Source organism: Mytilus trossulus, chromosome 8 (genome assembly GCF_036588685.1).
Source record: "Mytilus trossulus isolate FHL-02 chromosome 8, PNRI_Mtr1.1.1.hap1, whole genome shotgun sequence".
Lineage (NCBI taxonomy): Eukaryota > Metazoa > Mollusca > Bivalvia > Mytilida > Mytilidae > Mytilus > Mytilus trossulus.
In genome coordinates, this window is record NC_086380.1 from 66012504 (window position 1) to 66025975 (window position 13472).

A 13472-nucleotide genomic window follows, 5' to 3' on the forward strand; every position below is an offset into this window, starting at 1 on the left:
ATCTTATGTCATTGTGACGTTGACAATATGTGAAACATTACCATTAAAACAAAGGTTGTTTGATAAAATATAAACAAAAGTTGTGCTGAAATCAAAATAAATTTGAGGCCCTTTATTTCTTGCGTTTCAGTATGAGCCAAGTTGTTGAATGCTGTACTTTGACCTATAATGGTTTACTTTTTACACATTGTAAATTGGTTTGAGAGCTATCGTATTGTCGTTTTTACCACATTTCTATTATATCGACACCATTTGAATTAGCAGTTGTTTACTTTTTAATGTTGATAGTTCAAACCCGAAAGGAGGCATTTGTTGATAATTGAGTAGTATTTATTTGAATTTTTCGATTTAGAATGTTACTATGTTACGTTTCAGTTTGTTGACCATTCATCGGTATTACCAAAGAATGTCCAGTTTAAAAATGGCACAGTAATAAAACTAGTTAATATGCAGACCTCAGGAATTTTGTCCTGTACAGCGACAAACGAGTTTGGTACAGATAATAAATCAGCAAACGTTATTGTTAGACACGGTAAGAATTTTATTGTTTATGCCCCATCTATGATAGAAGAGGGGCAGTATTTTTTCTGGTCTGTGGGTCTGTTGGTTCGTCCGTTCGTTCGTTCGTCCGTCCGTTCGTCCCGCTTCAGGTTAAAGTTTTTGGCCGAGATCATAGTGTTTGATGAAGTTGAAGTCCAATCAACTTGACACTTAGTACACATGTTACCTATGATATGATCTTTCTAATTCCAATACCAATTAAGAGTTTTTACCACAATTACCCTGTCCATTGAACATAGAAAATTATAGTGCGTTAGTTGGAGTTGGCATCCGTGTACTTGGGACACATCCTTCTTTATTCTTTAAAAAGCATAATTTATATCTGTAGCTACATGTGCTCTCATTTTACATGTTATTCATGAAAACTAATAATTACCAGTCTTAAGAATTTTTTTAAATTTTTTTGTGCTACTCTAGAAACATTAGATTGATAAGATTTCAACAAGTTAATGAAAGGGATCAGCTATCAACTGAATGTTCTTTGACAATAAAGTGTGACTACATCAAGTATTACATGTACAAATTAAACATGTTCCACAGGTCAACGCAACTGTTTAATTTTCGTTGGTAACGAATTTAGAACTGTTTTACCTTTGAAAATCATCGAACGAGAATAACTCGTATTGCATACAGATACGAAAATGAAGTAAAAATGATAGATCAACAAACTAGACTATTTCCTTCTCTTACGTTCACATAAAATATGTTTTCCTAATGTTGAAATATCATTATCGCTAGTAGGAATACGAATTTTAAGTTATAGAACTACACAGAAATGAATAAGATACTTGTGAAGAATTAAAAAATGACACGTTCAGTAAAAACCACCACCATATGGAAAAAGAGATAAATATTAGAAGAAAAACAACAGTCTACAAACCAATACACAAAAAATCATAGATACCCAGAACGGATTAAAAAGTTCCTTCTACAACCATAATATAAATTTTGTGAAAATGCGTTGATGAACGGCATATCATATAGATGTTGTCCTACATTTATGGATTTTTAAAAGACAGACGAAAGATATCAAAGGAAAATTGATAAACAACAACAATAGAAATAGCTACTGCTCATTAATGATACCCCAACCGCACAGGAAGTTGATAATTGATAAATCTGAAATCACAACTCACTTTACAATGCTGCATAGCTGACTTATATATACCCTGAAACCAATTTTAGAAATCATGGTGTAGTTTCTAAGAAAGATGCCACGAAAAATATTCATGGGACAGACGGACAGCCAGACAGTGGTAAAACAATTCTACCTCCACTGTTTAAGCTCACCTGGCCGTCTTCGTCATCATCCTTCGTTGTCGTCGTCCGTCATCTGCGTCCGTTGTCGTCGTCCGTAGTTGTCCGTCGTCCGTCGTCCGTCGTCGTTAACATTTTAAAAAATCTTCTCCTCTGAAACACTCGGCCAAAATTTAACCAAACTTGGCCACAATCATTATTTGGGGTATCTGGTTTAAAAATGTGTTGCGTGACCCGGCCAACCAACCAAGATGGCCGCCATGGCTAAAAAGAGCATAGGGGTAAAATGTAGATTTTGGCTTATAACTCTGAAACCGAAGCATTTAGAGCAAATCTGCCAGATATAAACTGTTTATCAAGTCAAGATGTAGCTGCCCTGAAATTTTCAGACAAATTGGACAATCGGTTGTTGGGTTGCTGTCCCTAAATTGGCAATTTAAAGGAAATTTTGCAGTTTTTGATTAATACCTTGAATATATTATTATAGATAGGGATAAACTGTAAACAGCAATTATAATCAGTCAAGCAAGATCTACAATAAGTCCACATGACCAAAATGGTCAGATGACCCCTTAAGGAGTTATTGCTCGTTATAGTCATTTTTTACCAATTTTTCGTAAATTTTTGTTATCTTTTACAAAAATCTTCTCCTCTGAAACTACTGGGCCAGATTTTACCATACTCTGCCACAATCATTATTGATGTTTCTAGTTTTTAAAAATGTATGGCGTGACCCGTCCAACCAACCAATATTGCCGCCATGGCTTAAAATAGAAACTAGGGGTATAATGATTGGGCTTATAACTCTGAAACTGAAGCTTTTATAGCAAATCTGACAAGGATATAAATTGTTTATCAAGTTAAGATTTGTCTGACCTGAAATGTTCAGTTGAATCGGACAACCAGGTGTTGTGTTGCTGCCCCTGAATTGGTATTTTTAAAGGAAATTTTGCCGTTTTTGGTTATTATCTTGAATATTATTGTAGATAGAGATAAACAGTAAACAGCAATTATGTTAAGATCTACAAATAAATCAACATGACAAAAATTGTCAGTTGACCCCTTAAGGAGTTATAGCCCTTACAGTATTTTTTTTACAATTTTGTCAATTTTTGTAAATTTCAAACAAAATATTTTCTTTTGTAACTAATGGGTCAAGTTCATTAAAGATGAGGATAATTGTTAGTAGCAAGAATGTTCAGTAAAGTAAGATCTACAAACACATCACCATCACCAAAACACAATTTTGTTATTTATCCGTCTGTGTTTTTTGTTTAATATGCACATAGACCAAGGTGAGCGACACAGGCTCTTAAGACCTCTAGTTTTTTAAAGCTGGGGTATAATAAAGACTGAGCAACTCAAATCTCACTGAAATATCTGATCTCTAACTCCACAACATTACGAATATTTAAACCACCAAGAAATAATCTTTTTTTTTACTTCCAGATCCAGATGTTATTGGTTGACCGAAAAAAAACAATCGTAGAAAGAAGAAAAATAAATATGACGTTCTCATTATTTGTCATATTATGCAAAAGCCTATCTTGTTTCTAATATATATCATTTAACAGTATGTTTGTTGTTTTTCGTAAACCCACTTGATGTTTGAGGTTTGCAGTGCATTATGTAACATGTGTAAGCACATAAGGTATGTACTTTTTAGGTACTCTATCCAAATGCATATATATATAATTTTATACGATAGCATTATTTTTAAATGATCCTATATTCATACTCATGATACTGGTTCAAATTTGTGATTTTTGAACCAAAATCCGATCTCAATGAATATATGATGTATTTGAACAAAAGAACAAAATTACAAGATTAATAAAAGAAGGAAACAGTTAATTAAACTGACAAAATTATGTTTTTATGTTTGGCACAATATATATTTGCATCCTTGTTAAAAAAGTACTAACGATTATGTATTTGAGCGCAAAGAAGTGGTTTATTTGAAAACTCTTTTATTATCCAAGGTTATTTTGTTTTAAAAGTTTGACAGAAAAACATAATAATAGTTATTCTGACTTAATTGCTGAACTGATATTACTGCATCAAAATTCCTAACTTTACACCGTGGCTTTGATTGATGAATCATGTAAAAAAGGGTAGGTCTACAACAAACACCCTAAACATAAATTGGCCGTTTCAGAATCTAAAGCATCATGGGTAATGTCATTGTTCGTACCCCAAAGTGAAACTAATGTTACGTCATTGGTTGAATTTCCATTGTTTATAACGTTTTAAACCAATCAAAACGCTTTGGTGAACGCTTTTGAAAATATTACCCAGAATGCATTAGATTCTGAAACGGCGAATTGTAAAATAAGTAATTGATTGTGGGATACAATTGCATAGACCTATACCCAGAGGAAGTCCAATCATCCATAACACAGGTAACGTCTTTTAATCGGGGCCTTTTATAGCTGACAATATGCGGTATGGGCATTGCTCATTGTTCAAGGCCGTACGGTGACCTATAATTGTTTATGTTTGTGTCATTTTGGTCTTTTGTGGATAGTTGTCTCATTGTCAATCATACCACATCTTCTTTTTTTTTATAATTTCATAGTGCTGAATGACCCATAAGTCATTTATTTCAATTCTGGGGAATAAAAAATAAGAAGATATGTTATAATCACCAATGAGTTAACTCCACTAGACGCCAAATGACAACGAAATCAACGACTTGAGCAACGATGATAACCAAACGGCCTCCAACAATGAAAATGGTCAACAAATTAATGTAAAATAATCCAAACATGAAATATAAAGCTGAATTATTTTTTTATATTTTTCATGTTTGACCTGGACGTCGTATTGTGGTATCAAAAAGAGGGGGATATCTTATATCAATTTTTTTATTAACCATATAGCTTTCAACCTGTATCCTGAAATTTAACAGAAAGATTGCACACATAAAGAAATTATTCACCATTGTACTTTGAGTTACGTTGCAGTTTGAAAGCATCGGTTAAGTGAAGCGGCGGACTTGTTTAAAGTAATTCGAAGCTTTATTTCATACAGTTTATTTTAGTCTTTTTTTACTTTGTTTTATTTTGTACACTGCTAATAAACAATTTACCTGCATTGTTCGGATTTTTAGTGCTGGTATGAACTTTTATGTGGATCCTTGTCAACAGTATATTGTTTTACCATTTCTCTAATTTTGTGCTTTTTTCACATTTCCTGACCGGTGTGAGAAAAATATTTCTTCTCACTAGTGAAAAATCTGTTCTCGGCAAATGATTAGTCGAAATTTGATTAGGACGTCAAAATGTTTTGTTTTCTTTTAAATTTTCCTATTGTGACGTCATAAAAAAAGGCGACCTTACCTGATGACGTCGCATATAAAAAGCACAACATTTATTTTTCTTTTTTTTTAAAAGAGCGATAAAAAGCATTAGAGAAACGACACTATAACTCGTGTATTACGATATTTCTCCACTCTCGACAGTTAAATTTTACCATTTAAAGGGCTCGGCAAGCCTAGCACTTTAAATAATAAAATTTAACTGTCTCGAGTGGAGAAATATCGTTATACACTTGTTGCAGTGTAAGAATCTATATTTATACACCATCTAGTATTCTTATAATCATATCTGTTAGCTTTGGTACCGATGAAAACAGTCAGTTAATAACTTTTTTGTTGCTTAATTTATGTGTATAAATCATTTTAATAAATAGTATTTTTTCCACCAGAACGATATTCAATTTATATTTGCCGATTCTTCAATGCAAATATAGTTTTTTTGTTTGGAGTATACATTTGTTATTTTTGGTGTCTTTTTAGCTGACTACGGTCTTTCTCATTGTTGGAGGCCTTTCTGTCAGCTATAATATATCATCTTATTGTTATATTCCCCAAAAACAAAAAGAATGTGTTAGAGAAAATATTCGAAAACAAGTCGGAGTCATTGTGGAGGTGCTGATGCTATATCTTTTCTACAGCTCGAATTCATTTGCAAGCTTCTGCTTACATTTAAACATAAGAAGATACCTATTGTGGTACAACTTTCATAGAAAAAATGTAAAAAAATAACATATCTTAAGGACCAAACATCGAGATCACTTCATTATAATAAAGATTACATTTCGCAGAAAAGTACTATTCTTACAACAATAGCAGCAAAATTGATATCAGTATCAATCTCCGTTTCTATTGAAAAGTTAGCACTTGCTATTCAACATCAGATTCTGTCGTTTGTTTAAAAAAATCCATCTTTCCATCACATTTATTTTAATGATGTTTTCAAAACTACAACCTATCTGTTGCAAAGATCAATTCACAAAGACCAATTACCAAAGACAACAATAAAGTTAACAAATATTAACAACAAATGACAGAGAAAAGTTTATTAAAACGATAAATATAGAACATTAAAAAGATTAAGATAGCTAACACTAAAAGGAAACACAAGAATGAACAATACTCATCCAACCAAAGAATTTTTCTCGGAGTTCAGTTCTTTTGTGATCTTACTTTTTTGATAACCAAAATATTATTACATATTTTGATATGGATCTTGTCTATAAACCAGCTTTGATTATTTGGAATATCTACTTATTTTCACTTCTTCGTACTGTATTTGTATCAACTTCAAGATTATTCTCCTTAAATCTGTACAGGGAAGTTTTAGCTAGCTCTAATTGTATAGTTTCATTGTTGATTTTCACCCCAATTTGTATCTAGTGTTAAATAATGTATTTATTTGACAGAACTTTCTTGGTATTCGTAAATATTTGAAGAATTTTATACACATAAGTAATATACATAAAGCGACAAAGTTATTTTTCATTTACCTGCATACATTATTATTTCCAAAGAGTTAAATATTTCGCGGTGGTGTCTTGTCATGGCTTTGTTTGGACTTGTTTGTTGGCTTTTCGACCTTGAATGTTTGTCCCTAGTATTTTATTTACTGTTAATTTGCATTCAGATTTCACAGATCAAATTATTCGTCCATATTCTGTTAATTTACGTTTTTTGATTGAGTTAAGCCTGCCAATTAATATTTTATCGTGTGTTTTTCTATGTTGTGATGTTATGCTATTGTTTCAGAAAAAGGGAGAAGGTTTAGTATAATTTCAGTGAAGTCTCGCTGCAAATGTTTGCATCTGTCCTAAGTCAGGAGTCTGATTTACAGTAGTTGTCGATTGTTTATGTAATTTATATGTGTTTCTCGTTTTTATATAGATTAAACCGTTGGTTTGGCCGTTTGAATGGTTTTACGCTAGCCCTTTATAGCGTTTGTTCGGTGTGAGCCAAGGCTCCGTGTTGAAGGCCGTACATCAAACTATAATGGTTTACTTTTATAAATTGTAATTTGGATGGAGATTTGTCTCATTGGCACTAACACCACATCTTCCTATATCTATGATGAAAAATATAATTATGCAATTAATTTATATTAAAAAAACACAAAAGAATGAGGTTTAAGGAGACGTGGCACTCTTGTTTAATAAATCAATGAATATAAGCCTGAACTTATCGTATGATTTTACTGGTAAAATTGAGATTAATCAGCATTTTGTTGGTCAAAGATGTCAGTGCTTGTCATAATTAATGCTCTTTTTTGGCATAATGGTCCCGTGATCGTGCTAACGTCACAGGTTACAAGCTCAGAACTTTTCAAATTTGACGTTGTCGATCATTTGAAAAAAAATATATAAAAATATATATATACTTCATGCGTCTTAAAAAGTAAAAATCAAAACAAAATGAACTTCGTGGAAATTCAAAACGTTAAGTCCATTATCAAATAGAAAAGCTCAAGCACATCAAATGAATGGATAACAACTGTAATATGCCCGACTCGATACAGGTATTTTCTAATATAAAAACGGTAAAATAAAACAGGTTGCATATAGCTCGCTTAACCACTCACAGTCGCATCAAAATCAAATATAATGACAACGATGTATGATCCAAACAAACAGACATCATTATGACAAAATGGCAAAAATAGTGGATCAATTAACTATATAACAATAACACGCTGAAGTACAAAGTCACCTAAAATGGACAGACCAATTAGTAAAAATGATATTCATTAAAAGATAAGTGCTTTGATGTTCAATGTAATATAAATATTTCAGATATGGGATGTTAAAAATGATGTCAAACAGATAATAACAAGATAACAGAAAAATCGAATATAATACTGGTAAACCAAATATAGTTAAGCACTTTAAGTTAAGCGTTCTTTTAAATTTGTGCCTATTGCTAGTATATGCATACATATCAAATCATTTTACGTTTTTTATTGTGTTCAGTTCATTTTTATAAATTGTCTGATGTTTTCCAGATTCGTGTTTTCCCACCATTCGTCTACCTTTTCCATCCAGCGAACCTTCTAGCTCCAGGGTTTTCCCCGTATCTCTGTATACCTTTACTTTTGATCCACCATGTCCGGCACGATCCCTGCTGTACCATTTTGTTCCATCTTGAGACTGGTAATAAGTACGGTTATCTTTAGACTTCATTATGCATGATGATTCTTTCTTAATCTTTTCGAACCAGTTATCTGTATGTGTATAAATGCGAAATTCAATCGGTTCATACTTTTCTCAAACAGTGGTGGTAATAGTTATCAAAGGTACCAGGTTAACAATTTTATAATCTATACATAAGACTCAACAGTGACGCACAGATCAAAACAGTTTTAAAGCCAAAACAGTTTTAAAGCCAAAACAAGTTCAAAGTTGACGAGCATTGAGGACCCAAAATTTCAAAAAGCTATGCCAAGTACGACTACGGTAATCTATGCCTGAGATAAGATAAACCTTAGTATTTCAAAAAAATTACACGTTTGCAACCAGTTAATTTATAAAAAATGACCAAATAATTGATATTCATGTCCAAACCGTAATGCTAACTACTGGACTGGTGATACCCTCAAGAACGAAATGACTTCTAACACATGTGTAACAGGTGCAAGGCTTATAGTTTTATACGCAAGACACACGATAAGCGTCTTCAACCTTACAAAATCCCTTTACAAATTAACGGTGGAAATATTACTGCTTCAAATGCACATTTTAACAACAAATGACTCTTCAGTTCTAGTTACACATATTTGAAAACTCTTGCAAAACTTATTAGCTCCAGGTTTACAAAGCTAAGAGCTTATTAGTAAAAAAAAAAAAAAAAAACGGCCAAGAAGTAGGAGCATTTCAGAATTGAGATATTTTCCTTAATTTAAGTAAGTGACACAAATATTATAACAGCAAGTTTCGATAACACAATAGTCGTCCTTTTGTGGGAGTAACAAAGAATTCGCTACTTTGCTTGTGATAACCTGATGGATTGTAAGTCAGCCAAACAATGTATTGAATCAGTTGTAGCCGTAACATGAAGAATACCAAATTGTGCATTTCGACAAAAAATATCTCTTTGCTGATATCCGAAAATCCCCAAAACTTTTTTTTCTTCAGTGTCTTAAAATTTGAACCTGACACTCAGTTTGGATTCAGTACATATAATGATAACCATTTCCGATTTAACAACAGATAGAGGATAGCAAGTGAAAAATAATAAAACCCTAAAATACAACAACCTGACCACCAAGTAGTAAGACAGTCTACAAAACAACACACTGAAAAGGTTGAACTACACGAGGTCAACTTATAATTCGTAGGAGTCGGGTGTCGTTGAATGATGTAGTTTATTGCATATTTGTTCCTTTTAAACCCTTTTCCTTTACAAAATTTCTTTGGCTTTTAAATCTTTTATTCAAGTTGATGATTCTGATTTATAACTTGATAATTTGATTGGCTTTCAGATCGTTGAGTTTACTCTCCATGATATGAAACGTATAACAATTACACTTTCATTTTTAAATCAGAATAGACAGGGAAAATAAGAAAGAAACTGTTAAATAGTAAAATAAAATGCTCTCAAAGGTTTATTTTCTTCAGATAGTCTACACTCTGTCTGATCGGGTAAAATACATGTTATTAAAATCATAACATCATTTGATTGTGAAAAATGACTTACAATAAACACATATTACTTTACCTGGAATACTGAATACAAACAAAGCTATCTTACTGTAGAACCTCTTCTAAGTATGAGAACAATAGACGTATTTACACTTGTATGCAAATTTGTCCGCCATTACATAACATCACATAGGTTCCCGTAAACTTTGACTTCATAATTCAAAACATATGAGGTCACAGCTAAAACGTGATTGTTGCTTGACGTCAAAAGGTTATTCGGAGGTGATATAAGGTCATTCGGAGGCAAAATACAACTAAATACCAACAGTGTAAAAACGTTTATTGAGAAATATACTGTATTTATAATTTTTACTGTAATTTCGAAGATCCCATTTTCATCAAAATGTTTGTACACAATACAGGTGAAAAGTAAAATCACAAAAAATGAATTCGGCTGAAGATTTAAAAATGGAAAATTCCTATCAAATGCATGACAAAATCAAAAGTTCAAACACATCAAACGAAAGGATAACAACTGTGATATTCCTTTACATGGTACAAGCATGTTCTTATGTCGAGAATGATGGACCAAACCGCGTTTTTATAGCTAGCTGAACCTTTTACATGTATGACAATTGCATCACATTCTATTATATTAACAACGATGTGCTTAATACATGTAATAATACTTTACCTGCTACTTCTTGATCCTTTTCTACCTTTACGAAATTCACTGACACTTTAGTCTGATTTCTCAGCTGCAGTGTCTTCAACTTTTCCAAATTTGCCTACATTTTTATCAACAAATTTACCCAGTTCTTGAACAGCTGAAATGAAACCTGATGTAACCGGTTTATATGCCATCTTGATCGTTCGAAGTGTATATGTTTATAAATAAATATCAAAATCATCAATGAGTTCAAAATAATAAAATCGATTTCTCTTTGATCCGCTTCACTTTACGGGTTTTATATTACGTAAGATTTCTTTTTGTGAATGTATTTAAAATCTTTATAAAAGTAGTGTTTATTCAACCATTCTTGATAAGTCAGTCTTCTTTTTTTTAACCAAACTATATATAAAAAAGAAGATGTGGTATGATTGCCAATGAGACAACTATCCACTAAAGACCAAAATGACACAGACATTTTAAAACAACTATAGGTAACCGTACGGCCTTCAACAATGAGCAAAGCCCATACCGCATAGTCAGCTATAAAAGGCCTCGACATATGTTCGATAAGAGAATGTAAAACAATTAAAACAAGAAAACTAACGGCCTTTTTTATGTAAAAAAAATGAACGAAAAACAAATATGTAACACTTAAACAAACCACAACCACTTAATTACAGGCTCCTGACTTGGGACAGGCACATACATAAATAATGAGGCGGGGTTAAACATGTTAGCGGAATCCCAACTCCCCGCTAACCCGGGACAGTGGTATAACAGTACAACATAAGAATTGCATTACCTGCATTTTCATATTTATATAAGTTAAGATGTGTCATATATCAAGAAATGTTAATATACGTTATAAAAACAAAGACAAAAAAACAAACCCAAACAAACCAAATATAAAGAAATATTTTAATGATAATTTATATTGAAGATGGTGTGTGATTTTAAACAATACAACAGTTAATGTGGTAGTCAGATTCTTGTCAACACAACTATTACCATGTATGAATCAGTATTATATATTTAAAACCAAATGCAAGTTAGATATCTATTGATAATGTTGATGAAGCTGTTATTTGGATATAGGAAGAAGTGGTATGAGTGCCAATGAGACATGAGACAGCTCTCCATCCAAGTCACAATTTAAAAAAGTAAACCATTATAGGTCAATATACGGCCTTCAACATGGAGCATTGGCTCACACCGAATAACAAGCTATAAGTGGTCCCACAATTATTAGTGTAAAACCATTCAAATGGGAAACGAACGTTCTAATCTATATAAAAAAAAACGCGAAACAGGAAACACATTAAAATTCATAAACAAACGACAACTACTGTACATCAGATTCCTGGACCATGTTTACGGCTAAGATATCAACCACATCTAAAAGTGTTATAGTGGAACTTTGTACATGCCTTCATATTTAGATTGGTTTAATTTTCATTTCAGTCTTTTTCAATGAATTATCTTGCTGCCATGTTTTCCAATGTACACTCCGATCCTGACTTGCATTAAGTTGAGCATGTCCAGTATATAGTCCGTTGATGTTAGCACGTGTACAATCATTAAACCACCAGGAACTACACTTCACAAAGGAACAGTGATGTTTGCTCTGGTCATTATCACGATCCAATGCACTAAACATCATACCGTTAAGACTGTTCCTATTGATATCCGTCATTGCATCACCTATAATATATTTAACAAATTCTTAAAAGGCATCAACGGGTATAATATAACATACCATTATCAAAATTCAAACATAACCGAAAAAAACAATACAAGAGAAATCAAACGTGTTGTGAAAAAGGACGATTATTTTGATTCAAAATCAAATGTTCATGATCTGCAGTCCTAAAATTCTGACACAGCTATTTGATAAGAATAACAAATCATGTTTCGTTATAATGTGAACACATAAAGATGTTTTCCCCACAAATTTGTGAATATTTTGCAAAACAACAAAACTTGTCACATCTTCAACACCCAAAATAAATATGAAATAGTATGTTGAACCAAGATATTCATTTTAATTGAGATCGTAGCATATTTGTAACAAAGGAAATGACACGTGTACATTTTTTGTTATTTGTGTGCTACCTGCAACCGGTAGCTGCAATCAATTTAGGTTAGCTAATCATCCATCAATATATTTTTGTTGTAATTCCAAACAACGTAAAAAATAAAGTCATAACTAATGGTTTGATAATAACAGTCTGTTTTTTTTTATCAAAATAGTCACCCAAATTTCACTTACTGTAAATTTGACATTTGGAATTCTAAAAAGCATATTACTAGTATACTTTTATATTGTTCATGGGTAAGATATTAGCTCACAACAACCTGTCGATGTGGATCGGATTTCAAAGATAGTTAAAAGCTCATATATAACAATGTTAAGCCAAAATGCAACATTAAGAGCTCTATCACTGTTCAAGGCCAAACCAGACTAGCTAAATTAATTGAAAGGTCAACAGAGAAGGCCCGAAAAAGTTGGACACTGAGTTTCTGTTGGTGGTACATATAATTACATATAGATAACTTTGTTAAAATCAGCTCAACGTTTTAATCACGTTCTATATTTAAAATAATTATTAATTTTCTCAATTATCAACATAAGCTTTTTTCAAAAAGCAATGAATCCATTGATATTTTTCGATTCAGTTTGTGGTTCAAGTTTTTGAAATTTTTGATATATTGTTTCAAAGAGTCAAAAAACATATTTTGTCAAAATGAAAATTAAACGAGTCATATTAATTTAAGTGGAGGTGTTTGGTACCACCTTAATCCTTTTTTAATTCATGAAAAGGATATTTTACATAAGCAAAAATGTTATAAATCATGTCAGTACTGAATCATTGACTTCTGGGCTGATAATATCCTCGTGGACATACGTACTGTCTGTTCTATTTTATACAAACGGAGAGTTACGATGTTGGGTGATTTCGGCTTTGTTCCCGAAGTTTGCAATCTGGATATAGAACTTCTTATTTAGGGGGGGGGGGGGGAAGTTCCATTT

At 32.2% G+C, this 13472-nt stretch overlaps 1 protein-coding gene across 1 annotated transcript in view; it reads left to right on the forward strand.

Annotated features, from left to right (window-relative positions):
• LOC134681278 (hemicentin-1-like) overlaps positions 1-3513 on the forward strand; it is a 111639-nt gene extending 108126 nt beyond the window's left edge. Inside the window, exons 9-10 of the mRNA XM_063540830.1 lie at positions 376-532; positions 3268-3513. Coding sequence (XP_063396900.1) covers positions 376-532; positions 3268-3287 — 177 coding nt within the window. The 3' untranslated portion in view covers positions 3288-3513. The remainder of the gene's footprint in view (positions 1-375; positions 533-3267) is intronic.
• The last annotated feature ends 9959 nt before the right edge of the window (positions 3514-13472 follow it).